We start from the raw sequence: 27679 nt of genomic DNA, 5'->3' as shown, positions 1-27679 counted from the left end.
CACCGGATGCCTTCCTGTTCTCTTCAGCACCTCTGGGCCGCCGGTGCGTGTTCTTTGGCCGCATTCCTCCGGCCACGCACTCCTCAGCTGGTCTAGGGCCTTCCCCTCCAGCCGCGGGCAGGCCAGGCCTGGGCCCCCTCCCTCAGTCCGCCAGCGGTGCCCACAGCCAGGGGCCACGACCTCCCTGAGGAGCGGCTGCCCTCCCTGCTCGGGTCCCAAGGCTACACTGTGTTCCTGCGGCCGCTCAGAGGTAAGAAAAGACGCGCCCTGGCCAGGAGCGCAGGCCACAGGGCCCCGGAAGCAACAGCCACGGTGCCGTCCCTCCCGGAGGACACGTGAGTGGGACACAGAATGCTGCACTGCGCGCACCTCGGGAATGTCCACCGTTCAGACGTACCGCCTTCAACGCCACGCCCACAGCCACCTCCACCCTCCGACGCAGGTGCACGCCCAGGGCGCGCCAGCGGAGGCCCGGCCCGGGCCCGCCCCAAGGGCGGACAGCCAGGCCCGACAGAGGGACTAGCTCGCTGGCAGGTCGGGGTCCTTGTGGCTGCATATGACGCCGGCGTCCTCCTGGTGGTCGCAGTTGTGCCTGCCCAGGCCGGCGTGCCGGCACTCCAGCAGGGTCTTCTCGTCGCCCCCGCAGCGCACGTCGTCCAGCAGGATGGGCAGCGCACGGCCTTCGCCGAACTCGGCGCGCTTGGTGGCCCGTACAGTGTGTGCGAAGCCGAGCTGTCGGCACACGACGGTGGCGGCCTTGATGTCCCAGCGGTCGTCGCACACAGTGCCCCAACGTCCGCCCGCGAACACCTCCACGCGGCCGCGGCCCGGGCTCAGGCCCACGGGCCGCACCAGGCGCACGGAGCCATTCGAGGGTGAGGCGTTCTCCTTGCCGGGCCGGCCCCGCTGCCGCCCAGTGGTCCTCCGGCCCCCGGGTTGCTGCGTGGGCCGTGCTGGGCGCCGGGTGGGCCGTGCTCGGCGCGGTGCTCGGCTCGGGGTGGGCACTGGCGGAGGAGCTGTGGGGCGGCGGCGGCGGGGCGCCCTGGTGGTCGCGCGTGCTGTGGGCTGCGGTGTGCTCTCTGCTCTCCGGATGAACTCTGCACAGGAGAAGAGCCTGCGGTCAGAGCGACCCTGGCCACCCCAGCTCTCCACCCGAGAACGCAGACCACAGGGAACGACGGCCTTGTTCCACCCTCCATTCAGACACGGAGGCTGGCGTGACCCCTGGGTGCCTCTGGCACTTGGAGCTGGGTGTGGGGTGCTCCTTCAGTCACTTTGCAAACACTCATTGCCAGAGGCTTTGTGCCAGTCTGCTGCTGGGTCCCGCACCCCCAGCCCTGCCCTCCTGGGAGTCCTCATCTCCAGAAGGTGGGGAGGGGGGAGTCTCTCCCGCCCCACACACTATAAACTCAGGAGTGCAGTAGAAGGGAAGGCGTGTCTGAGAGGGCTCCTTCAGAGCAAGTGGCCCGCTCTGGTTCCAATGTTCGGTTTAAGGGTGGGACACTGAGACCCACTGACGGAGGAGACTGCTGAGGGGCCACAGCAGGCGGCGGGATGAGAGCCAGGCCCCTCTGCCCCCAGGCCTCCGGCTTCTCCTCTTTGCCTCTCGCTGCTCCCTCTCCCTTCCAGGCTCAACCCTTGGCCTCTGCTCCAAGGGCACCACCATCCCGCACTGCTCCGAGTCCCCATGGCGCCCGGCACACACCCCTGCCCCTGGGCCTGGAACACTAGATGACGCCCCTGTGTGTCGCAGCCAGGACAGGGCCGGGTCGGCCTTCTCCTTGTGGTTCCAGCATCCTGCACTGAGTGGGCCACTCGCCAAAGGGCCAGAGCCTCCTGGATGCGCGGATGGAAGACTGGCCAAGGCTGGGAGCCAACAGAGGCTAGACTTAATCTTCCCCAAACCCCGGTTCACCTTGTCCCCCAACTTCTACCCAGGGCACCCCTTCCTCAGGACCCGGCGCCCCCACTTCCCCGGGCGCCCAGCTTCCCCCCGCTGCAGCCCCCACCCCCAGCCTGCCAGTCGGCCACTCTTGACCAGCTGGGAACACTTGGCCTGCTCAAGTGCTTCCTTTGGCCCACAAGGTAGTTTTTAAGAGCCAACGTTTTCAGATCGGAAGATTTGTATGTAACAACTCGAGGAGGCAGACGGCACATCCGTCTTGCTTAGTGTTATATCCCCAGAATGAAGCACATGCAGGTGTTAATTGAGTGAATTAAATAGTTAATGGGTGGATTTCCTGCTTCTCTTAGGAACTGAAAGGTCTGGCCATGCCAGGCCTCTGTTCCCACCTAGCCTGGGCCTGCGGAACAGCCCCTTCCCTAGGACAAGCCCTTTGCAGTTGGCCCCTGATCTGAGGGACAGTCATTGGTGGGCTTGCCCGGCCCTCCAGGTCATAAGATTGGCACCCCCTCCGTCCCCACCAACCTTCGCCGAGCGAAACCATCTACGTATGGCAGGCGCGGCCCCTACACTCCACCCCCAGCAGCCCTTGCATCTAGCATGACTCCTCCCAGTATTCCTTGCTCACGCACAGATATACCCTCCTTCCTTGTCCCTGTCACGAAATCTGAGTGTAGCTTCCCCGGGCCACAGCTATGTCTCCCTTTGCCACGCCCCCTTTGAGACCCGCACCCTGTGGGGGGCCACCCCCCCACAGCCTGGGACTGGCACCCCCCCACTGTAACTGAGTGTCTAATGTGTGCCCAGCACAGGGCTAGGCGTAGGGGCTGAGGAAGGGCGTCCAGGTCCACCTGGCAGCATGGGCTGTGGGAGCTTCCCTCCCCCACTGTGTCCCCATTGGTGGGCACTTACTTTCTTTGGGCACAAAGTGGATGAGGCGGCTCCTCACCTTCACCTGGGCGGGCTGGATCTGACACTTGCCGGGGGGTGCCCGTCTGCCAACACACAGGAGGTCATGAGCCCCCCCAGGAGCCTGCCCTGAGCATATCCCTCAGACACTGCCCTCCCCTGGAGCCTGGCGGAAAGGGGAGGGCCAGTGCGCTCTCAGGCCTGGGCAGGTGTGGACACTAGCAACGGTGGCCATTTGTGAAGCGCCTACAGTGTGCCCGGCGGTGTGCCCACATACCCCATGCCCCCGGCATCTGTGAGCGCGTGATCCCAGCGCGGGACCCCTCCTGGCGGCCTGCCCGCGGCCCGTGCAGCCTCTGAGGGAGGGCCGGCGCTTACCTGAGTGATTTCTAACTCAGAGCGTGACCTGCCCTTGGAGCGTGATCACACATCACTCCTCCCCGAGCCTGGCACTCCCGACTCCTGGAACTGCCACCCTCCCTGGGCCCCGGCCCCCACAGCCTTTGAGGCACATGTTTCTCTGCCCCTCTGGTTCCTGGATTTCTGGTGACGCAGGGGTCCCTCTTCCTGGAGGAAGCAGGAAAGATTCAGTTTTTCAAAAGGTGGGGGTGTGTGTCTTGGGGTTGGCAGCAAAGCTGGGGGACCCACGGGCCTTGGAGGGGGGGGCTTGAGAGCGGGGAGAGAAGAGTCCGAGCAGGTTGCCAGGGCTGTGAACTGGGCTCCGCTGACATCTTTGAGGGGCACCAGTACGGAATGGAATTCCGTTTTAATTAGTTTTTGGCTGCCGATCTGTGAGTCTTTGAATGGGACCGGCCGGATTCTGGGACTGACCACGTGGGTGCAGGACTCAATAGGGTCCAGCAGCACAAGGGGAAAGCCCAGGGGGCGCAGCAGCCACGTGACACGAGGTGGCTCCCAGACAGGCCTGGCAGCAGAGGGCAGCTGAGGAGGGACGTGGGCCTTCTCCCCCAGAGGCTGAAGAAATGCAAGCAGCCACACACACTTGTCAAAGCTGGAGACAGGGCGGGCTTTCTGGTGGCTCTCGATCCACATAATAGCCACACTCTCCACACGGACCCAGCGGGGTTTTGTTCCTTAAGGAAGTTATGTAAAAAATTTTAGGTTACGCAAAAGGTAGGCGAGAGACCAAAAAGTGCCACAGCCGTCATGTCATGAGTGGGCAGTAACGGATGACCCCACCCCCACCCCCTCCGCGCCCGTTGCTTCATTCTCCAAGTGTTCTGTCACGGGGCCGCCGTGCAACATACTGCAGGGCAAAGAAACACATTTTATTCCAAAAGAGAAAAATGAACGGGATGAGGAATGCCAGGGAGGGAGGGGGCCTGGCCTGTTTCGGGCTCCTCCGACCCACAAGACCTTGAGCAGAGCTGCCCGCTGCCGCGCCAGCATAATAAGCTGACACCGCGCCGCACAAAGCAAGGCAGTGATGGGTCCAAGGCAGCATCTGGCATGAATTAGGTGCTCCCGAAATGTGACATTTCCTTAGAAAAGCATCCTTTTTAAAAAAAATTGGAAATGTCCAAGGAATGGGTAAGATAATGAAGGCAGAGTGACTCAACAGAAAATTACGTTGCCATTAAAAACCTTCTGCGGGTGATGTAGCAACGTGGAAATGTTTATACAAAATAGGGAAAACGAGACGCAGAAGAATGCAAAGGTTGCGTGTGCCCTTCCACCACGATGTACATCCTGGAGCTACCCAGGGAAAGATGGGGAGACCTCAGGGCCGCAGACGGGGGCCTGGGAAGCGCTTCTGTCCTTCTCAATAAGTGGTTATGTCAGTAAGGAAGAGGTCTGCGCTTTCAGGAACAGTGTGGTGCTCAGGAATGTCTGAGAAGCTGCAACAGGCCAGAGGAAGCTAAGGAGACGCGATGACTAACTCTAACGTGGGATTTCCGATGGGAGTCGGGGGCAGAAAAAAGGACACGAGTTGCCTCAATTTTCCACAGAAGTGTGGAGTTTAATTAATAGTAATGCACCAGTGTTGTTCATGAATTGCGACAAAGGTAGCGTCGTAACGCAAGATGTTTAAACAGTAGAGGACAGTGGGTGTGGGGTGCAGAGGACAAACTCTGTATTATCTTGTCTGTAACCCTAAAGCTACTCTCAGCTGTGAAAGAGGATCGCTCTGTTTCAGTGTGATGGTGGGCCTGTGCCCCCCTGCCCGCCAGCACCCCGGACGCCCTTACCACGGGGAGAGCTGGCCTCGGAGGCCGCGGGCCGGCGTGGAATCCCGGATCCGGCCCTCGCCAGCACAGTGGGCTTGTCTAGTCCCTTCCCCGCTCCGGGCCTTGGTTTTCCTGTCTGAGCAATGGGGATGGAGTGCTGCCCACCTTAGGGCGTGGGGGCGAGGGCAGTGAGGGCTCCTGGCGGAGGGCAGCGGCTCAGCCAGTGTCGCGGGGGGGACTCACCTGGAGGGATCGATTACTTTGTAGACGACCCCCCGTGCCGCGGTGGCACTCGGCACGGCCGTGGACATGAAGTACAGCTCCCCTTGGGCAAGAAACAAGGGAAGGGGTGAGAGTGCCACCTGGTCCCCGTCCCGGCCAGCCCCACGCCCCTCCTCGGGCTCTGAGATGAACCCTCCGCTCAGGAGGCGCGCCGTGAGGGCAGGGCTCTTGGGCTCTTGGGCTCCTTGCCCGCGCCCAGAACTGGAGACTGAGCCTGAGAGGGCGCCCAGACATGCCCCAGGGCCTCTGCGGCACAGGCTCCTGGACCGTGGCCGCCCAGCCCAGACCCGCCCCGGCTCTGACCTCTGCTCCGGCCTCCCTTCCGGTGCCCCAGGCCCTGGTAACCTGCCTGGGCTTCACGCCCAGCACCACAACCTCCGGGCACAGGGAGGGTCCACAGCCCAGCTCCCCGCCAGCTGCCTACTGGGTGATGCGGGCACGCGGCTGTCTGGGCCTCCGCACGCTCATCCCAAAGCGAAGAGCCTCATAGGACTGTTACTTGGATTAAAAGAGCTCAATCAGCATTAGCTGTCCCTGCTGTGGCCACTGTCACCCAGGATCTGGGCCCGGCCACGTCCTTGAGGCCAGAGGGAGTCTCCTGGGGAAAGCCAGTCCCTGCGCTCAGCCTGGTGGGAGTGCCGGCAGCTCCAGGACCGCCCCACTCGGAGCCTCAGTTTCCCCACCTCTCAGGACTGTCCTGACGACACGGTGAGGAGAGTCAGGAGCTCCCGGTGCCATGTGGGCTCTCAGGGAACATGGGTTCTCCGTTCTCCCCTCACCCCAACCTGCCCCGGCCTTTGTTGCCAGAGGCACCGGTGTCCAGAAAACAGGCTCCATTATTCCCATCTTACACATGAGAAAACAGAGGCTCAGAGAGGCCAAGTGACTGCCCAGAGTCACACAGCTGCAGAGTGGTTAAGCCAGGCCCGGATCGCAGGAACGTCTCTGCCCCCAAGCCCACACTGATGTAGGACACATGGTGGCTGGGAGGCCCAGACACAGGCCACAGGTGACCCAATGTGATGGGTCAGCCATGGTAGTACCTTCTGTCCTTGTAGGGCAGTGGAGGGCTCTCTCAAGGATGGGGGGGGGGTGGTTTCTCCAAGGACAGGGCGAGACAGAAAGCCATGAGGGGGCTTAGAGGAAGGCACAGCCCCGGCAGCCGGTGCAGTCTGGGGGCGCTGCGTGGGGACGGGGTCTGAGACTGAAGACCCAAGAAACCCGGGGAATTCCGCGAAGGGGAAGACACTTCAGAGGCGACTTGTTTAACTGGGACAGACCCAGCTGCGGCAGGGGGCTGGGGGCTGGGGGCTGGGGAGGCGGGAGCCCCCGCCGGCTTGGGGCGGGGGTGAGGGGCGCCCTGGGCATGGTGGTGATGCATCCGTGGGAGGCAGTGGGGCGCCCCGGACGACTGGTCCCTGCTGGAGAGCCCAAAGGCACAGCCCTGATTTTGCTGGGTGGCCTTGGGCCTGTCACTTCCCTCTCTGGGTCCCTTTCTGGAGAGAGGCCCTTGGGAGCCACTGTCTCCTCCCCGGCCGTGCAGCCCTGCCCCCTCCACTCTGGCCCTCTGCAGTGGCTCGCGGCTCCCGCGCACCCCGCTCCCCAGCCCGGATGCCTTTCCGCACCGTCTCCCTCTGGCTGGCCAAGCTCAAGCTTAAGGCCCTGCTCTGGAGGCCTCGGGGGGCCAGGCCGGGCACAGCGCTCCCCACCCATGACTGAGTGTGAGTCGTCAACCTCAGTTTCCCTGTCTGTAAAGTGACAGGGCCAGACCAGCCGCACTCTGCGGCTCCCTCCAGCCTGGATCTGCTGGGAGCCACACCCCCGCGCCCCGCATGGGCCCTGCCCACGCGCTGAGGAGCCCTGCCTGGAGCCAGGCTGCCCTCCTGGCCTCCCTGATGTGGACTGTCCCTGGAGGACACCAGGCCAGCAGAGGTCCTTGTCTTGCAATTTGCAAGTATCAGAAGAACAACTAGCGAGGCGGAGCCTGGAGCCTGGAGCCGGGAGAGGGTTGTTTGCATTGGACCCCGGAGCGGAGCGCGGCGCCTTCCAGGGGCTGCCTGGCCAAGCTCGCCAGCGGGCTGTCCCTGGGCTGTCTGTCACATCCCTCGGTGTCAGAGGGCTGCCAAGGGCCCCTGGGAAATGCACCTTCCAGGCCCTGCCTCTCGGTGGGAGGGTGGCGATGGGGAGGGTGGACAGAGAGCACCCCTCCTTCCAAAACACGTTAACCCCCTATTGACCAAAAGAAAGGATTTTCAAAAGCCCAGTGGGCTTGGGGAGGGCAGTGGGGGCTGGGGCTGCCCTTTGGAAAATTTAGATTCTGATGGGTGACGTTTCAACAAAGGTTTCCCAGACTCAGGCCTGGGGGCTCTGGGCACTGGGCTCTGCAGGGGACACCCCTCAAAAGGCCCCCCCAGGGGGCGTTGCCCAGCAACTGGGCCAAGCATCCACTAGGCCCCACTGGGGGCCCCTAGGCTTTTGTCTAGGGACAATCCAGGGCCAAGGACAAAGGCAGGAGGCTGGAGCGGGATCCAGCCCTTGTGGCCCCTCTTCCTCTCCCCTCCCCCACTGTTCCTTGCATTGAAACACAAGGGCCTGAATGGAGGACCCACTACCAGGCAAGAACGCGGGTATCCATCCACTTTCTGAAGACAACGTAGCTCCATTTCATAGGCCGCAGTGCACTTGACGTCAGGCGCCTAGGGTGGCGAAGGTCTCGGGAGGCGCCCTTCCCCCACCTGTCTGCCCTTCCACCATCCCCGAGCCTCTCCTGGTCCCCTAATGGCTCCAGGCTCTTCCCCAAGGTGTCACACTGTCCCTCACAGCAATCTTACTCAGGGTGAGGGGAGGGGGCGGAAACTGAAGCTCGGAGGGGTGAGGACGAAGCCCAAGCGAGGTCTCCAGCCCCCTGAGAACACCGTTCTTCATCCTGAAGGTGGTTTCCGGCCTGAGAGCCCATCCCTGGGACCCCAGGCCCAGAGGACCCACAGGGTGGGCACCGGTCCGGCATGGGCAGCCCAGGACTGCTCACCGGCCTCGTCTTCTGCAAAGGAGATGATGTGCGGGTGGTAGTTGTTGATGAGACCTGGGAACTCGCAGGTCTGGCCACGGCCCATGCAGAGCTCGCTGTACCGCCACCGGCCCGTCTCCGGGCTCTCTCGGAGGGACATCAGACGCCTGCCAAGGGGGAGGAGCTGTGGGGTCATGCCAGGCATGGTGCCCAGGGGTCAACCCATCCATCCACCCACTCATCTATTGTCCAGGCAACTAGGACCATATCTAACCACAGGGTTCAGTACAAAGTGAGTGCGCAGGGCCCCTCGTTCAAAAATTGTTAAGAATTTCAAGACGGTGAGAGCAGAGCCTTAACCCGAGCGTGGGTGCTCCTGAGCACAGGGCCCTCGACATCCTCAAAGGTGACCCTGCGTCATGTCCTCACAGAGCACCTTCTGTGCACCACAGAGCGGGTGGGGGAAGGCACAGACACCAAAAGACCCGCGTGGCTCCAGCTGCTCTGCTCAGCCCCGCCACTGACCAGCAGGAGGCAGTCAGGAGCAGACTTGGATGTCAGAACCCGTGAGGCTGGTGCCCAGGGCTGGGCTCGCACTTTGGAGCTGCCTCCAGTTCACAGCGTGAGATGGAGCCTGGGCACCTTCACAATGGGCTGATCTGGCCCTTTCTCCCTTTCCCCACCTGTCAATCACCTGCTCACTGCCCCTTCCCCTGGGAAGCCCTCCTGACTGCCCCTGCCTTGGGCTTCCCCAGCGCCGCGCACAGGCTCTCTGCGGCCGGACGAGAGTGGACCAAATGTCTGTCTGTCTGTCCCCGACTTGGGTATCAGGAGCTCTTCAGCTCTGTTGCGCTGGCCCTGGCCCCGAGCCCCGAGCCTGCCCCAGCAGACGGGTTTAGGAAAGGTTGGCAGAATTAGCTAAATCTCTGGTCAGAGATTAACTTGGGAGATAGGAGACTCAGGGTGAAAACGAGGCTTCATCTAGACCTACTTTCCAGGTGGGATGGCTGAGTCCCAGAGGCAGACCCCACAGGAGGGGCGGAGCTGAGAGAAGGATCCACCGTCCAGAGACCCCGCTCAGGGCTCTCTCAGCTCCAGCTGATGACGAACTGGCCACACACCCACCCAGGGCAGCAGCCAGCAAGAGGCGAGAGTTCTCCTGCCAGCCCCGGGGCTCCCTCCGGGGGAACGGCTGCCCTCCCGTGCAGAGTCTGCAGTGGGAAGTCAACCAGATATCGGATGTGCACTCCTTCTAAGTGCAGGGTGTGTATTAATGAACTCAGTCTTCAAACAGCCCTGGGAGGCAGCTACTGTTACCATTTCCATTTTGCAGATGAGGAAACTGAAGCACAGAGAAGTTAAGTGACTGGCTCAAGGTCATATGGCTAATACGGGGGCCAGGGTTCGGACCCAGGCCATCGCAGCTGCAAGTCCAAGCATCACACCAGGCATGTATCTTCCCTGGGTGTCCCTGGCCCTCAGTTTTCTCCTCCGTACAATGGGAGAACAAGGCGGTCATGAGGCCCCACAAGCTCCCCTGGGGAAGGAGCCTGGCCCACAGCAGGTTTGGGGCACGCCCTGCCACGTGGAGGCACACTGCCATAGACGGGGGGACCAGGCGGCAGCAAGTCTCCGGGGGCCCCATGCGCATTCCTGGGCCAGAACCCCAGGTCCCCTCCCCCCAGCAGGGTGGCATCTCTGGCCTCTCCCAGACCAGTGCTCCCTGGGACCCTGGTTGGCTTGTCCAGGGACATGTCCTGGCCCACCGGGGTGACCATGAGCGGTCTAGGAAGTTGTTGGTGTCCCTCTCACCTCGCTCCTATGCTCCCTCCCCCAAAACTGCGGTCAGGCCACTTACTTACCCACTCATGAAATCGCCGAAAACGTAGAGACCGTTCAGGTTGGGGTACTCGCAGCCGCGGTACACGTAGCCCCCGGTGACCGACTTGCCCATTTTGTGCGGGTAGGCGAATATGGGCAGCACGTCATCTGCGGGGAGGGAGAAGCCGGGGTCAGCCCGGGGTCAGCCCTCCCGCCCCGTAAAGCTTGGTGGATGGTCCTGAGTCGCTGGACAAGGGGATGTGAGGTCACTAGGAGAGTCGAGATGGGGCCCTAGATGGTCCCTGAGGGAGGGAGGTGCTGACCGCTTGTGAGGTGGGGAGCAAAGCATGGGTTTGGTGGGGTGGGGGTGGGATGAGAAGGGCAAGGAGCATCCCAGGAGAACTGGGGAGGGGGGACGAGAGAGAGGAGGTCCAGGAGTATGGGGGGCCCGGAGGGAGGCGTAGGCACACATGTGGGTGGAGGACAGACTGGGATCAGGATTCCCAGGGGCAGCCTCGTTGAGCCTCCTGCAGACACTGAGGCTGGCAGAGCAGTGGGGTGGGTGTTGGCGGGGGGGGGGGGCAGAGGGGCGCAGTCACCGAGTGAGGCGTTGGCGCACAGCTTGAGGTCATAGCACTCGAAGCCCTCGCGCGCACGCCAACCGTAGTTGCCGCCGCGCTCCACCAGGTCCACCTCCTCGAACTTGTTCTGGCCCACGTCGCCACAGAAGAGGCGCCCGCGGCCCGCGCCCGACACCGGGTCACCACGGTCGAAGGAGCAACGCCACATGTTGCGCACCCCCAGTGCGTAGACCTCCGGCCGCGCGGCGGGGTCGCCCACAAAGGGGTTGTCGGGAGGGATGCCATAGAGGAGGTCGTGCTCACTGTGGTCCACGTCGATGCGCAGCACCTTGCCCAGCAGCGCTGACCTGCGGGCAGGTGGGAGGGGGCACCGGCTCATGGTCGCCCTGTGCCAGGGCACTGGGGCACCGCCAGAGGCAAGGCGAGCCTTGGCTGTGGGCCCAGAGACTCTGGTGGGTTTGGTCCTTCTCAGCCACTCACAGCTGGGTTACTGCCTCTACCCATTCGCCATTCACAGGCACCTCACCCTATGCCAGCTCTGTCCCCAGCAGTGGCCATACATACCACCTAGAGCCTCGCTCCAGCGTCACAACAAACCTTTCGGATAGGTGGGTTCTACTGTGACCCCCATTTTACAGACGGGGCAGTGAGCTCCAAAAGGTCACCTACGTGCCAATGGCCACCCCGCTGGTAAATGCTAGGGCTGGGCTCAGTCCTGGAAGGCTGGCTGCAGAAATCTACACTCTACCACAACACGGTCTAACCTCCCTGGACCCGTGTCCCCACTGAAACGTGAGGGCAGTCCCTCTTTCCTGCCCTCTTCGGGGCCTGTGCCACAAGGGAGAAACGGATGCTCCTGGAACGCTGGCCGTTCAGACTCCTTCCGGCGCCCAGCACAGCGCGTGACACATAGCAGCTGCCTGTCCAGTGCTTGCGGAGCGAGTGCATGACTGACCACAAGCAAAGCCGAGTGCACCACGCGGAACCCCGGTCGGGGCTGGGACAGGGCGGGAGAACGCGGCAGACCCTGGCTGGGAACAGAGGCCGGATCTTGCTCTCTCCCACCCCTGCCCCAGGCCATCACAGGCGGAACCACGGCATGTCAGAGAGCGGACGGCCTCGGTGGTGGCTCAGTGCAGCCTGCGCTCCGCACCCTCTGCCCTAACCGCAAAGATGAGGCCACCCAGGTCCTGAGACGCAGACTGCTTGCCAGATCCCCCTGGCAGCTCTGGACCGGAAGCCAGGCCACTCCAGGGCCAGGCGACGTCGCCTTCTGGGGCCTTCCAGAGCCACATAGAACAGGGGGTTGTGGGGGTGGGGGAGGTGTGCAGCCCTGACCTCCACACAGCTGCTGGGGGGAGTGGCTCGTGAGTTTCATTCATCACACGACAAAAGTGACACCTGATGGGGGAGGTCTGCCTTGAGCTTGAAGGAGGGGAGAACACTGGGGGCCACACTCTCACTGGTGATTTTTGATGCACCTACGTAGTCACCACGCGGGCTTGCACCCTGGCGACTCCCTCCGGGCTGCCTTTCAGGGCAGGGCCGCTGTGCCCGGCACATCTGAGGCAACTGGGCGCCCACCCCGCTCGCACGGCATCGGCGCCCAAGCGTTTCCCTCGTGAGAGACATCTCATGGCGTCCCCGTCCAGGCGATGAAACGCCCCCACCCAGCGGAGGCCCCTCAGGTAATCCCCACTGCCCGGTGGGTTTCTCTCGCACGCTGCAGGCCACGCAGCACAAGCTGCGGACCGCGGCCCGGAGCCGCACGCCACGTACCCGGCTTCCATGCGTAAAAGAGCAAAACTGAGCAGCAAAGTAGTGTTTTAAGTTCGGTCCAATTAGCTGCAAATCCTTAATTTCTGTTTTCTGAGCTTCATCTCTCAGCATCCCCCAAACATGAGAAAGCTGCAATGATTCTCACCCCGTCACACACGGAAGCACGAGCCACACATGGCGAACACTTTAATTACTGTAATCAACATCAGACTCGCTAGCTTTACTTTCCAGGCTGAGAGAGGGCTTGTCATTTTTGGCTGAGAGTGTGGGGGAGGCTGCCCTGAGACCTCGTCTAGACCTGCGAGACACCAAGTATGCGTGTGCGTGTCTGTCTGCTCGAGCCAAGAAATGACTAAGTGAGAGCTAAACTATGCTTCGACTTCTGGGCCATCAACGGTGACCCTTGGGGAGGACACCCCGGTGCTCATGTGGCCCTGTTGCAACCAGCTCGCACTCCCTACTTGGTCTGAGAAGCAGCCCTTTCCTTCCTCTGGTTCCAGCAGGACTGGGCTGACTTCCGAAAAAAAATCCTGTATTTTCCCGGATGCCCTTTGACGTCACCGCTCAGGGACCTGTGGCAAGTGGGCCCTCTGCCTGGCCTCCACAAACGTGGCTGCTTTTACCTCCACGACAAGCCTTCCCATGGAGATGACTTTCCTCCGACTGACGCGAGGCAGTGGCCTGTCTGGGGGTCTCCAGCTGGCTAGCTGCAGGCTGAACTGGGGCCAAGGCCCTTTGGGCTACGTGGCACTGCATGGCCGAGGAGGTGACTCCCCTCCAGGAGAGAATGTAATCTGGGGGTACACGAACCAGCCCACCAGCCAGCCAAAGGCAGGACATACTTGTTTTGGGCGTTCCCAAACTTTCCAAAGGGGTCTCCGGCCATCCCGCCATCACCGGTAAAGATGTAGAGGTAGCCGTCGTTGCCAAAGAGCAGCTGGCCCCCGTTGTGGTTCGAGGCTGGTTCGTTGATCTCCAGGATTATCCTGAAAGAAGATAAGCAATCCCCACCCCACCCCCAAATAATCTCAGCCAAAAGACAAAACAGGATCACAGCCATGAAACCTCCTCTTTCCCAGATACCATTTCACAGTCCAAAGGACTTTTCACATCTTCTATAATAGCAGGTGGCTTTTACAAAGGCCTGGTAGGCTGGGCATAGATAATTCACTCTATTGTGCTAAAGAGAACTGGATGCTCAGAGGGGGTGAGCAACTTGCCCACAGTCACACAGCGCTAGTTCTGGTCCAGCTAGTTCTGGTCCAGCGCTCTTCCTACTGCTCCCCGCTGCTAGCACCTGCCCTGTGCGATCACGCGACACTGCTGACCCAGGCGCACCTGGTTTCTCCATCGGTCTTAGCTACCCCCACGTCAGCCACGGAAGCTGAGCGCTTTCCACGTACTCCCTCATTTGTTCTCTACCGTAACTTTGGGAGGGGTGGGCTGCGCTCATCTCTCCACCTCCGTCAGCAACCTCTTTTACTGCCGTGGGGGAGCCTCCCACCGTACTGTGGCCAGCCGGCCGGCCTCCGGTTCGCTTTGGTCCGTGGAGAGCAGGCAGCAAGAGGAAGGGAGAAGCCCTGTCTCCCCGGCTTCCAGCACTGCCTCCAGGGGATGTGCTTGCAGAGAGGCCGCAACAGCTCGTGGACAGAGACTGGGTTTCAGCCCAGACATCTTGGGACCAGGAGCAGCAGGCTGAGCAGCCCAGACCTTTGCCCTTTGGTTCCTCCAGCCCACGAGTGGTAGCAGCCTCTTGCAGTCACTAACCTCTAGATAACTTGACCTTCCCCTTTTCCTTCCCCAGCCCTCCTGACACCTTTGTAGCCACTGCATTCAGCTCCCTCCGACTGAAGTGCTTGGGCTGAATTTTGATGTTCTAGGATTGATCACTGACTTACACATCCCTTATTAACAGAGATTAGAAAAACGAAAGATACAGAAAGGTCAAGAATTTGAGCCCAGGATGTCGGACCTTCAGAGCCAAGGCCGGAAGCCCTTCCCTGTGAGGCCAACACAGACGGCTTGGTGAACACGCCCAGCCCCAACTCCAGGTCCTCCGTGGACGGGAACGCTCAGCTGTCGGTCACCCACCTGCCATCGGCATCCCAGCCCTGGGATCAGGGACCGACGGCTGACTCAGGCAAGGACGACCCCGCCCTCCTGGCCCGGCCCTGAGCCAGCGTGTCTAGGCTTGTACTTGCGAGGTCCCCAGAGAACCCTCGCTGAACTCTCACTCTGAAATACGTTCATTTATATAGTTTGCGTTGCATCTTCAATCTTTATCAGGAATCAACTTTTAGACATCACTGTTGAAGACGCACCCATTCCATCCCTCTGTCTCCCCTCTGTGAGATCCACGTGAAACCTGGTCCCTCTTGGAGAACAGGTTATGCAGCCTCATATAAGATCATAAAAACTGTTTCCTCTTTTTACTCTGGCTGCCAGGAAGCTCATGCACAAAATTACTTCTGTATGACGAGATCTCCATGAGCCCTCAGATTAGCCAGGATATATGATTCCTTCTCCTTCTTATACTTCAATGCCAAGATTTTACAGTTTTAGCAAGTACTTGATGTACTGTTATTTGCTGATATGCCCTCAGGCCCAGTCCTCGCCCTCCCCTACCTGCTCAGTACTTCAGATGGCCATTTCCTGAAAACTACATTTCCCATGCTCCTTTGCTAGCTGGCCTCCAGCTAGCCTCAGCCAATGAAGGCCGTGGGAGGAGAGTGGAGGGCGGGTGGAAGGGAAAAGAGCCAGGGTATTCCTCCCCATCTTTCTTGCTCCAGGCAGCATCTTGGCAATGGCTGCACCTCCTCCCTGGATCCAATTCCTGCCGGCTGGACACACCATGGTTCCAGCTTCCTCTGAGCAGCCCCAGCTCCGAGGCTCCTGCACTATGTTCTCCACCCCCTCACTTTGTTCTCCAGCCCAAGAGGTGGAAGCACATCCCTTCACCTGTCCGACTGAGTCGCCACGCTTCTTCCCCAGGTTGTGGTCATCATTTCTAACACCTCAGGAACTGTTCCCACGTCTAGTTCTGCTGACTGAACCACCTGGTAGGGGGCTTATTTTCCTGTTGGACTCAGACCGATGTGCATGCCCTCAGTGCCAGGGGAGGCCAAGCCCGTGTCAGGAGTCGGGCACAGATAGTACACAGAGAGCCGACTCCGTGCTGTGGGAGCACAGCCCGGGAGAGAAGGGATGGATAAACCTGCAGGGGCGGGAGGGTGGAGGGTGCCGGGGAGGAGGGGTGGAAGGAGGGTGGAATCACCTGGCGCCCTAGTGATGGGGTGGGGGTGAGGGGAGCAGGGGGATGGGCTTGGAAGCCCATCATGTACCCTCGGGTTCATGGTCCCAGCTCTGATGCTTCCCGGCTGTGAGACCTAGCAGGTCACTTCACCTGTCGCAGCCTCCACTTCCTCATCTGTGAAATGGGGACAGCAACGCTCACAACCCCCGCTGGGCTTTATGAGGATCCAGTGAAACGAACCCTCTGAAGTTCCTGATCCAGGACTTTGGACATGATCCTGTGACGTCTGTTTGGCAACTGTCTCCAGACATGGGGTTCCCCTGACCCCAGGACATGGGGTTTGGCCCCCGCCCCAGGGTAACATTCAAAACATTGAACAACCTGTGCAGCCCACGGCATGAACTGGCTGGGTCCTACCCGCCGAATTTCAGCCCCGCCCCTGCCCGGCCTGGCTCCCCGGGGAGGCCACCTCTCAGAGCTGTGGTCCACGGTGTTCACGTCGTCCTCCGAGACCCTGAACTCGCTGATGCGGATCCACTCGTCAAAGTCGACCCCCACCGAGTAGTAGACGTAGAGCCTGCCGTTGTGCCGGAAGCGGGGGTGGAAGGCGATGCCCAGGAAGCCCCGCTCGTCGCCCTCCCAGGGCGAGGTGAGCACGGCCTCGCTGACGTTCAGGAAGGGCCTCTCCACCCGCGAGCGGTCGGGCAGGTAGGCCCACACCAGCCCCACCTGCTCGGCCACGAAGAAGCGGTGGGTGCCGTCCTGGGCGTGGACCATGGCCACGGGGTTGCGCAGCCCGTTGGCCACCTCCTCCAGGCACAGCTGCAGGCAGCCCTTGGCGTCGGCCACCACGCGGCCCAGGTTCGCGTTGAGGTTCTCGTTGACCAGCAGGTGCGGGAAGCAGTAGTCCGTGTCGTCCAGGGCCAGGTAGCGGCAGAACTTGGCGCGGTTGCCCTCCAGCGCCCAGAGCTGGCGGTCGGGCGACAGGTGGCGGAACAGGCCCCGGCAGGTCTGCCACATGTCCAGGCAGTAGTCCTCGCAGAGCCCGGGCACCGTCCGCAGGGGCGTGGCCGGGTCTTCGGCGTCGTAGAGGTGGGCCGCGTAGGGTGAGCATTCCTGCAGGGACAGGGGCAGCTCAGGGCTGCTCTGGGGTGGCACTTACCAGCGGTGTGGCCTTGGACAGGTCACCCCACCCCCAAGGGGCCCGGGCTGCTGATTTGTAAGACGGGGACACCACCATCCCGTTGTTACCAGGATGAATCTCCACTACCGCAGGCCTCCTATCGCCTCGCGTTCTTTTTTTTTCTTTTTTTTCTTTCTTAAGATTTTGGAACATGCCCGGCCAGGGGCTGAGCTCGCAACCCTGCCATGCACCCTGACTGGGCATCGAACCGGTGACCCCTCGCCTTGCTAGGTGATGGCCAACCCACCGAGCCACACCGGTCAGGGCCTGGCCTCCTTTCTTTTTCTTTTGCCTCCGTGGTTCTGTTGGAACAAATAACCACAACTGTTACTGCTACTACTAACAACAGCAGCAGTTACTCTTGAGGAGAATCTGAGGCTCCTTTATAAACGTTCTGTTTTAACACGATCGATGCCTCCGCCCTTTTTCTGCATAATGTCCCCCTTTGTCTGGCTTGCGAGTCAGGGGCCCGCTCCTCAGGGAGGGCTTCCCCGGGGGCCGCCCCCCACTCCAGGGGCCACCCGAGCCCTTTCGCTGGGAGACAAAGGAATCAGACCCCTTTGGCCTCACCGGCCCCCTTTCCAGCTCTGCTGGGCTCCAACTTCATGGGGCAACGCCCCGCAGCCACCGTTCACCTGTCACCTCCCACTGGGGGCGCTGCCACTGACGAGACACTGTGCAGCCCATTCAGTGCCCGCATGGGCGTGATGTGGGAGGTCGGGGAGCTACTGCTTCGGGGGCAACCCTTCGGCCCCCAGAAGAAGGGAGCTGACAGCGGACAGTTCTGCCTCCCTCCGGCCTGCTGACGGTCCGGTGCGTGCGGCTCCTGGGAACCGTGGTCCCGGTGGCTGAAGCATCAGCCACCTTTCGCAGCATCGGCGCCCTGGACTGGGCCCTCCCCCTGCCCCCGTCACTGCTGCTTCTGGGGCCCACTCACCCTAATAAGGAGATGCCCCAAGCTTTGCCCCAGGTTCTGCTTTTGGGAACCCAGGCGGAGACAACAAACCTGGCCAGGCCTCTCCCAGTTCACGCCTAAGGTGCCCACCTGCTGAGAGCAAAGAGCTCTCCTACCGGCCCCTCTTTGCTCTCCCCCCCACCCCACCCCAGCCTGAGAGCCAAGGCACAGGCACAGTCACTCGCCACTGATCCCCCCTGCCGGCAGCTGCCCCGCTGGCTGTGCCACATCAGCTCCTGTCCCCAGCGCTCCTGCCTCCTGCCACCTTCCACTCCCGGACACTATCACCTCGGAGCCTCTGCACGCACTGTTCCCTTTGCGGGTGTGCCCTTCCCTCACAGGCAGAGTTCTATCCGCCTCAAATAATAACCATCGCTGTGGGAAAAGCAGTAACAACAGCAACAGCACCTGGGTTTCGGGTGGACTGGGGGCCAGGGGCCAGGCTGGGCACCCCCGGGGATCCAAGTGTCCTCCCTGACATGGGAGGTTGGCGCCTGTCCCCGAGGCCCTGAGGAGGAAGCAGAGCCTCGGAGAAGGGAGTCACTAGCCACAGTCACCTGCCAGAGTGGACAGGCTTGGGGGTGGGGGACAGGAGTTTATCCCAGCTCCACTGACTGGCTGATGGGCCCCCTCAAGGCCTAGTTAAGTGCCCCCCCACTTTGGTTCCTTCCCTGTACCCCACCTGCCCAGAGCGGAGTCCTCAGCTCCTCTCTAAGGCCCTCCCTTGGTTGGAGTCCCTGACAGATAGCAAGTGTTACCTCTTGTGTCTGTGTCTGGCACACACCCTCCCCGACCATGAGCTCATGGGGCCACGGCCTGCTCTGACCAGCCATGGGCGCTGAGGTGACAGGGAGGCGCTGACAGCACACGTCCCCCTGGCCGGCCGGGCCGGGCGAGGCTCCAGCCAGAGGCCTCCAGGGGTGGCGGGTGGCCGGCTGCCCTCTTGGCTGTGTTCTCAGGCGCCAGGCCAGAAGCCGCTCCCTCCAGTGACACGACTGTGGCTTTTGTCACATCACAGCCTGTCTTCCTGGCCCCTGTGCTGCTACTAGGAGTTGAGGATCACCTGGCGGTGTGTGCTTAGAGGTCTGGTCAGTTGTTGTCCCAGGTCCAGAACGGAGCACGTTTCACACGCTCCGCTCTGCTGACAAGCAGGCGGGTGGCTGGGCCCAGCCCGCCTTCTGGGCAGTGTCCCCTCCCCCCACCGCGGTCCCCCGGAGCCTCCTGAGTCCCGCCAGAGGCTGTGGGAGGACCAGGGAGGGTCTGCGGGCACTCGAGCCTCACTTAACCTTCACAAGGCAGGGTCTGTGTGGCTCCTATTGTACGGACCAGGAACCGACGCTTAGAGGTCACCTGTCAAGGAGTGGTCAAGCCAAGGGCCTCATGACACCCAGGTTGGCGCTTGTTCCAGATAAGCCAGCAACATCTCATTCACAAGTTGTTCACTGGGAGCCAACATGTGCCAGGCACCCTCCTGGGCTGAGAGACCCAGTGGGGAGCAGAACAGACTTCTAGAAACCAGCCTGAGTGCCCGCCACTCATCAAAGCCCAGCCCAGAAATAGAGTGGCGGTTGGGGTGGGCGGCCTCCAGGAACCCGGGCTGCAAGCTCCACCCCTGTGCATCAACACAGGGGTCCCCGCAGGCCCTGCTCCTGGCCGCATTCTCTTACTTGCATGCTGTGCGAGCCCAGCCTGGGGAGTCCGGAGCAGGAAGCGACAAGAGGGGGCAGGGATGGCTGCAGACAAGGAGGGCAGCCAGCCGCTGGCCTCTGGGCCTCACAGGGGCCGGCGGGACAAGGCTGGAGACAACCCATGGGAATCCAACCCAGCACCACGCCGCCCAGCTGCCTGGGCCATGCCGCACGAGGGCCAATGCCCTGTCACCTCCCTGGACCAGGGTGCCACTGCGCAGTCGCCCACACGCGAGACTCATGTCCTGAGTCCTGGTGGCTTCTTACGTCCACCAAGGAAGACCGAGTCTTTGTGTGCAAAGGTCTCTTGTAGGATGTGCCCCCCTTGCCTACTTCTGAATCTGGAAATCGAAGGTCTCCTCCTCCTCCTCCATTCCCCTGGGGCCCTGACTCTGCCCTGGCCCTTGTGGAGGCGCCCACAGCCCTCGGTTCATATCGCAGCCACCGCAGCCGCCAAACTGCCTTCTGCAGCTGGTGGGGCGAGCTCCCCACGTCTGCTCTCACAGCACCACTGCCAGCAACGGTCCGCCTGGTCAGCACTTAACGATCTCTGAGCGTGTCGGTGGGACCCTCCAGGGCAGGGACCCCGGGGCTCAGCACACAGTGGGGCTTCAAGAAGGCAGGCAATATGGCAAAGGGATTAAGAGAAGGGCTGTGGCGCGAGAGCCCACTGGAGACGGAGTCTGCCCTTCCCGGCGTGACCTTGGTCAAGATCCTTAACCTCTCTGTGTGTTATGTCCTCACCCACAAACAACGGGAGGAATTCCAACCTCACAAAGCTGTTGGGAGCAATAAATTGAGATGACACATGTGTTTGTTCAGTAAATGCTCAAACATAGACTATTCAGATGCAGCTCAGGCTCTGGCTGGGTAGCTCAGCTGGTTAGAGTACCGTCCCAATATGTCAAGGTTGTGGGTTCGATTCCCTATCAGGGCACAAGGAAGACTCAACCAATGAATGCAAAAATAAAATGGAATAACGAATCATCTCTCTCTCTCTCTCTCTCTAATCTCTCTAAAATCTTTATAAATTTCTTTAAAAAAAAGATGCAACTCCATGTTCTCTCCTTCAGGAAACCTTCTGTGACTTTTCCAGGGAAAGCATGGTCTTTCCAAGAAAGCCCCAGGAAAGGATCTGAAAGGGCCAGGAAGGACAATGGCCCTCGGGCTGAGGAGCCACCCTGGGCATCCGGAGGCGCTGCGAGTGCCAGACAGGGCAGGTTCTGGAGGAGACTGTGGGTGTGGGTGTGTTTGCATCATCTCTCTCCGTCGGGAGTCCACCTCCCCACGGCAGAGGCAGACGCGAAGGCCTGAGGCCCCCTGCCTGCGGGCCCCGCCTGGAACTTGTAAAGGAGGCACCTGGGCCACCGCCCCCGGGGGTGGGAACCAGGAGGCGTGGAGCCTGGATGCAGTCCTCCACCTCGTGCTCTCCCAGCCTCCCACCAGGCCCGCCGGGAAACCGTGATCCAGCCCCGCGGCCTCGCCCGGCTCACTCCAGACATGAGGTCACTCCCAGCAGGGCTGCGGGCGAGGCCCTAGCGACCACTCCACCGCTGGCTGCTCAAAGCCAGCCCGTGCCTGGGAGATTCCCAAGGCAGGAGGGGAGCCTCCTGCCGGGGACGCAGCAGGCCTGACCCTTCCCTGCCTTCTCCTTGGACGCGCCCACCTGATTTGCTCTGCTGAGCCTACTGTGTAGTAAGTGCTCAACTGCCACACATGGAGTGAATTCACGAACTCTGCTGTGTGACTGGGGGGTGGGAGGTCCCCGGACCTGGTCCCGCGGAGCCCCCAGGTGGGTGGTGGAGGCAGACACTAGACCAGACTACGCCAGCCCCCCTGAGGTGCCCAGGGGCTCAACAGAATCCAACAAGGGCACGCCCCGCCCCCCACCCCTTGCATTCGGGAGCTCCTCAGGGCCCACCATCTGCTTCCATCCTTTCTTTTTTTTTAATTTTTAAAATTTTTATTCCTTACCCAAGGATATAGAGAGAGAAGAAGGGAGGGGGGAGACCGAGAAACATTGACCAGTTGCCTCCTGCACGCATCCTGACCAGGGATCGAACCCACAACCCTTTGTGTACAGGACGAAGCTCCAACCAACGGAGCACCTGGCCGAGGCCCCTATCCCTTCTTTCCTCCCCAGGTGGCCCGGTCACACTGGCAAGGAGTGAAGTCCCAGGGCGCACCATGGCTGCCACCCCTGGGCTGTGTGACCTCCAAGCAAGTCCCCAGCCCTCTAGGCCTTCACTCGATTGGCCTCCAGGCCTAGTCCAGTCTCCACCCAGGGCTGGGCCGCCAACGGGGGCCAAGGAGGCAGGCACGAGAGAAATCCAACCGGAACTGTGTGTTTTCATCATTTAGTCTGCATGGCAATTCTGGGAGCAGGTAAGATCGCCTCCACGTTAAAGACCCTGCAAGGAGCATCACGGGCGCGTTGAGAGCGTTGACGTGACCTACCCAGGGTCGCGCAGCCAGGATCAAAGCCCCGTATGTCTAGCTCCCTCCAGCCCCCCCACCCCCAGCGCTGCCCTTGTGGGCTGAAGCTGGGACACGCGCTGCCCCTGCAGACCCTTCCAGCCCCAGTCCCCTCCCTGCCCTGGGGCTGGGCCAAGGCCAACCTGAGGCTTAACAGTCCAGACCCTGCTGCCCACCAGTGTGGGGCCCGTGCGCAGGAGGAGCGTGTACAGCTAAGGCGCAACGTGGTGTGGGCAGAAGCCCCGCTCCACCCTCATAGGAGATGGGGGCAGAGAAGTATCACCAACAAGATGTCACTCAGGTGGTCCTGAAGGATGAGAGAGGCTCTGCCAGTGGGGGCGCCATCCCAGAGAGAGGAGGGCAGGGCACTCACTGAGGTGGGGCTGGCGGCGCAGGCCTGGGGCGCACCCAGGGTCCGAGGGCACCGACACCCGCAGCCCTAGGCGCACAAAAAGCCAGCACACTGACCATGCTGTGGGCAGGCCCTTGGGGCTTCCTGCCCTGGTACCCCGACAAGGGCGGGGCTCCCTCTCCTGGGGCACTGGGGGGCTAATTTCCAGGAGGTCCCAGGGCAGAGGAGCCCTGAAGAGCCAAGGGACTGACGACATCGACCGTCCGTCCCTCCTGCTTCAAGAGGGGAAACTGAGGCCCCCAGAAAGTCCAAGTCACAATGCCAGCGAATGGCAACACCCTGGCCATCTTCAGATGCCTGTCTCTCCTCCCCGGGCGCCGTTACTCCAGCTGGGGGCCTTGGGAGCCCAAGCCCGCTGCCCAGCCGCAGGCGTCGTCCAGTGGGATCGCCACCGTCGCCTCCCTCCTCCCTCCACCGCCGCGCCCCGCTCACCTGGCACAGCAGGTCGAGCGCGTAGCCGGCGCACGCGGCCCACAAGTCGGCGTCTACGCGCGCCGCCAGGGCCCCGAAGCGGCGGGCCAGCGCGGCGTCCTGCTCGGGCGTGCAGCAGCCGAAGGCCGAGTACTGCGCGCAGAAGAGCAGCGGCTGCGGGGGCCGGAAGGGCGGCCTGAAGTCCAGGCACTGCGGGTGCGCCGCCGCCCCGAGCGCCCGCAGAACCAGCAGCGCCAACAGCGCGCGGGCCGCGGCTCGCCGTCCCGCCATGCCGCTACCACCCCACTCCGCCCCGCCCCGGGCCCCGGGGGAGCCTCCGGCCGCGCCCTGAGCGCCCGCCTCCCGCCTCGCCCGCACCCTCAGGGGGCGGCCTCGAGCTCGCCGACCTCCCCAGCGAGGAGGAGGCCACCTCTGGTCCGAGACACGTGGGCGGGACTGAAGGAAGGGAGGCGCCGTGCAGAACTTGGAACACCGTAGTGCCTGGGTTCCCGCGGTGCGGCAGCCCCGTCCTCCTGGACGCAGAGCCTTTCCAGACACAATGGCAATGGCCTGGCCTCCTGGGGGTCCGGGTACGGACTGTGTTTCCTATCCTGACTGGCACTTAGCTTCCTCCCCTCGGCACTGTGGCATCCCGGAGGCTCAGGGGAGGCTCTGGTCCCTTGGCTTTCGGTCCTAGTGTTAGATGAGACAAGGGTCTCAAAGTCTGGGCAGTATACTCAATGTTATTTCTAAATGTTAATCTTGTTAAGACACAGCCTAGTGTTTTGCAGACGCAGCTGTAAATGCCTTGCCAGGAACTCAGAGGGGTAAGTGTAGCCAACTGCAAAGAAGACATCAACCTGTAACTGACCAAAATGGTGTATGCAAGCTGTGGCGGAGCCTTACCGATGCATCCCCTGTCTCCTTTACCTGCTACAAGTGCAAGAAGCTCCCTTGTGACAGCCATGTTTGGTGACTGAATAGAACGTCCATTGAGTTCAGTCTCCGATGGAGCCCCGGGAGGGAGGTGGTGGAGCCAATGCTGGAAATTCCCAAGGAATCACTTAAAAATGATTCCGGGACGGTGCGAAGCACAGGCGTGTTGGCCGGGAAATCACAAGCAGAAGTGAAACCTAGGCTTGGGGGTGGGGAGGCGGTTGGGCCAGCCTCCGGAGTCCACCCTTGGTCCCCACCCCAGGCTTCTTCCCTTTCTCCCGTCTTGAGCCAGCAGATTCCCCTACAGCTCGGCCGGCCGGCAGGTGTGCTCCCTCCCACTGCTGCCTACCTCCTGGGAGGTCTTCCAGCGCCCGCCTGTAGCCCCTGGCCGTGCTTCTCCCTCTACCACGCCTCTGGGTCCGGGACCCACTGTGCAGCTGAGGGAGCACAAGTGGAGAGTCAGGAGCTTGCCCAGCTCACAGGGCAAAGCTGAAGCTCCAAGCCCAAGTGTCTCCACTTCGGCTCTGACACCGAAGGAGGTAGGAAGTGCTCACTCCTGTCCTGCCAGTAAGAGAGAAGCCCAACAGACCTGTTAGAGAACTGAGTTCCGAGAGTCCCACCCCACCCCAGGATCTGAAGCCAAGCAAACTCAGGCTCAGCCATGGTCTGTTCAGCAGGAGACGGCGCTGGAGCCTGAGCTGGTAGGATGGCTTACCCAGAATTCCAATGACTTGCTGGGGGCGCAGAGTGCGCAGTATGAAACTGAGAGATTCCCAGGCGGGTCACAGTCTAAAGGCGGGGCATGGTTTTATGATTTTACCTTAGGGACCCTTCCAAACCCCCTCATGGCTATGGCGGCGGGGGGGGGGGGGCGGAGTTGTTGTGAAATACACCCACAGTGGCACCCATAGCAAAGGCCCACTCTCCAAGGAAAATGACTTTACTAGCAATGATCTACCCTCGGGGAAGGCATTTCCCCAACTCGAGCCCCCTCTAACGTGCCTGTCTTCCCTGAAGGGGTGAAGGATGGGGAACTAAGAGACACAAGTGAATGTCACAGCCTAAGGACACACGATTGTAGAACATTTCTCCTCCCAACTCCTTACCGACACTTCAGCAGGCCTCCCACGTAATAACCTGCCCTCAGTTACAAGAGCTACAAGACACACTCTATCTAAGGAGGAGTCCTTAGGGAATTGCAAAGACAACAGGAGAAACAAAGACGCCAGAGGAATTTGCAGCCGCCAGCTCGTAGAGCTACAGCAGAGATTAAATACTGCAGCCCCTAGCCAGAGGAGCAGAAATCCGCACACCAATGGCGCACCTATCTCAGTTCCTGTTACCCAGTGCATCCTGTCTGGCTTTCAGGAAAAAGTGGCATGGCATGCAAAATAACAAGAAGAGACACCATCTGAAGAGAAAAACATCATAACCAGACTCAGGGAAGACATAGAATTTGGAATTTTCAGGGAGTTTAAAACAACTATGATTAATACGTTAAGGGCTCTAGTGGAAAAAGTGAACAACATGCAAGAACAGATGGGCAGTGTGAGCAGAGAGATGGAAACTTAAAGAAAAAAAAATTAAAAGAAGTGGTAGAAGTCAAAAACTGTCACAAAACAAATGACTTTGATGAGTCCACCAGTGGACGGCCCAGGGGAAAATCGGTGAGTCTGAGGATATGTCAACAGAAACATCCCAAACTAATACACAAAGAGGAAAAAAAAGTTGAAAAAAGTAAACACAACAGTCAGGAACTGTAGGACGATTTCAAAAGGTATTAATATCTGTGTGATTGGAAAACCAGAAGGAAAAGAGAGAGAATGCAGCAGAAGAAATAGTTGGAGTACTAATGGCCAAGAATCTTCTAAAATTAATGACAAATACTGAACACAACAGACCCAGGAATCTGAAAGCACATAAAGCAGGATAAAAACCCCACACATCTACAACCACGCCTGTCAGAGTCAAACTGCAAAAAAACAAAGACAAAGTGAAGCTCTTGAAAGACGTCAGAGTGGGAAGACACCGGACCTACACAGGCGGGGGAGAAAAATGGCAGCAAGCGTCTCATCGGAAACCCCGCAGGCAGGAAGAGAGCGCAGCTGAGTACTTAATGCGGTGAAAGGAAAAAGCCATCAACATAGATTTCTATACCCGGCAAAATTACATACCCTTCAAGAGAGAAGGAGAAACACTTTCTCAAAAAACCAAAAACAGTGAATCCATCAACAGCAGGCCTGCCTTACAGAAAATGTTAAAAGAAGTCCTTCAAGGAAAGGAAAATGACGCAGGTCAGAAACTCAGCATATTGGATGCTTATAGCAAATGGACACATGAAATTAATCCCAGTGGTGCTATAAGGGACGGGGGGGCGGGGGGGGGAAGGACTTGGGAACACTCTGTTACAAGAGTGCCTGCACTACGTGAGAAACGGAATAGTTCTGGAACCGGCGCCCCCTAGTGAGGGAGGGGCTGCAGGAAACCACCAAGGTGAAGCCCCACTGCCTGGGTCGACAAGCTAGTGCGGTGCCTGGCGACAGGACCCCCACCTCCCGGGCAAGACGTTGCAGGAGCGAGTTACTGCATGGAGCATGCATGAGGCTAGTGGGATGTTCGGCTAAGGGGTAAGCCCTCCTAGTCCTTGCTGGCGCCTGGGTGAGGGTGAGACCAGAGGGCACGGCTGCCCGTGACTGTTGGAGGTCAACAGGGTGGCAGGGCGAGGTGCCGTCCTGCCAGTCTAGCCTGGGAAAGGGATGAGGTGGCTCCTGGGGAACGCAGAGGTTTGGGCCAGGAAATACAAACTGGGGGAAGGGAGAAACATGCCCTCTTCTTCTGGACCCACTTCACGGATGTGCAGCCGGGGCTGGTGGGGCTGCCCGGCCCTGGAAGCCGTGTGGTCGGCGGTGGTTCTCATAAGTGGGGAGGCTGAGGCCCGGCTGTGGCGGGGAGAGGAGCTGAGCTGCTTGGAGGTCAACTCAGCCGCCGCCCGCCATTCCCAAGGGGTGGTGTTTTGCCGGAGAGCAGGAACTCTGGGCGCAGCCTGGGACAGGTCTGGCAGAGGGTGGTGGGGTTTCCCCCTGGGTTTTCCTTGGTTTTACGGAGGAGATGGGCTCTGAGGCAGGAGCCTGCCATCCTCCCAGGCTGTGCAGCTTGTGAACAGAAGACCTCTCTCCTTTGGAATATGCCTATGGGGGCAGCGGGCCACCCAACCCCCCCTTTTTTTTGGTAACAGTATTACTTGAAAATGGGCTCGCATGAGCTAAAAATGTGTATTTCCTCTGTACCATTAGCTCAGATTTTCCTGCAAATCTAAAATTGTCCTAAAATAAAGTCTATTAATAAAAAATTACGTATAAAAAAATGTATATTGCACACTCCAGGGCAACCACTAAAATAATTTTTAGAAGAGATATCATTGATATGCTTAGGAAGGAGGTAAGATGCATATCAGTAAATGCTCAGTTAAAACTAGAGAAGGCTGAAGAAAGGGTAGGAAAAACAAAGAACATGTTTAATTAGCAGTAAACAGTTACACACAGGGTAACTCCTAATTGCCTGAAATGTAAATGATCAAAATACAGGCATTGCAAGACAGAGTGGTTAAAAAACAAGGCTCTACTGTAGGTTCTCTACAAGAAATACACTTTAAAGATTCAGATAGGTAAAAATAGAGGGATGGAGGAAGACATACCACCTTACTACTAATCAAGAGCAACTGGAGTAGCTACATTAATTTCAGAAAAAAGCAAACTTCAACAGTCAGAGCCGGAACAGTGTCCTCTGGTCCCTGTCAAACCCCCAGGGTAGGTGCCTGGCACGTGCTGGGCACGCTGCCGTTTGTATGGACCCGTAAGCACGGGAATGAAAGAAAGGGTGAGCGTGGAAGTGAAAT

The 27679-nt window shown here is 60.2% G+C and overlaps 1 protein-coding gene across 1 annotated transcript; it reads right to left on the bottom strand.

Moving 5' to 3' along the window:
* Positions 1-519: 519 nt before the first annotated feature.
* HHIPL1 (HHIP like 1) lies at positions 520-23139 on the bottom strand. Its single transcript, XM_054567658.1, has 9 exons — positions 22870-23139; positions 16194-16840; positions 13314-13457; positions 10711-11039; positions 10153-10279; positions 8312-8457; positions 5245-5326; positions 2816-2898; positions 520-1097 (listed from the first exon to the last, which is right to left on the bottom strand). The coding sequence occupies exons 1-9, from the start codon at positions 23137-23139 to the stop codon at positions 520-522; spliced, it is 2406 nt and encodes an 801-aa protein (XP_054423633.1).
* Positions 23140-27679: the final 4540 nt, after the last annotated feature.

The sequence above is a fragment of the Pteronotus mesoamericanus genome, unplaced genomic scaffold (assembly GCF_021234165.1).
Source record: "Pteronotus mesoamericanus isolate MK-2021 breed Mesoamerican mustached bat unplaced genomic scaffold, CSHL_Meso_final contig_192, whole genome shotgun sequence".
Lineage (NCBI taxonomy): Eukaryota > Metazoa > Chordata > Mammalia > Chiroptera > Mormoopidae > Pteronotus > Pteronotus mesoamericanus.
This window is presented reverse-complemented; position numbering and strand designations above follow the sequence as displayed.

Coding starts and splice junctions, on each gene's coding strand:
- HHIPL1 (XM_054567658.1), bottom strand. CDS start 23,139: ATGGCGGGACGGCGAGCCGCGGCCCGCGCGCTGTTGGCGCTGCTGGTT. Junction 5,327..8,311: donor CTTTGCAGAAGACGAGGCCG/GTGAGCAGTCCT, acceptor TTCTTGCCCAAG/GGGAGCTGTACTTCATGTCC. Junction 1,098..2,815: donor CCACTTTGTGCCCAAAGAAA/GTAAGTGCCCAC, acceptor TCTCCTGTGCAG/AGTTCATCCGGAGAGCAGAG.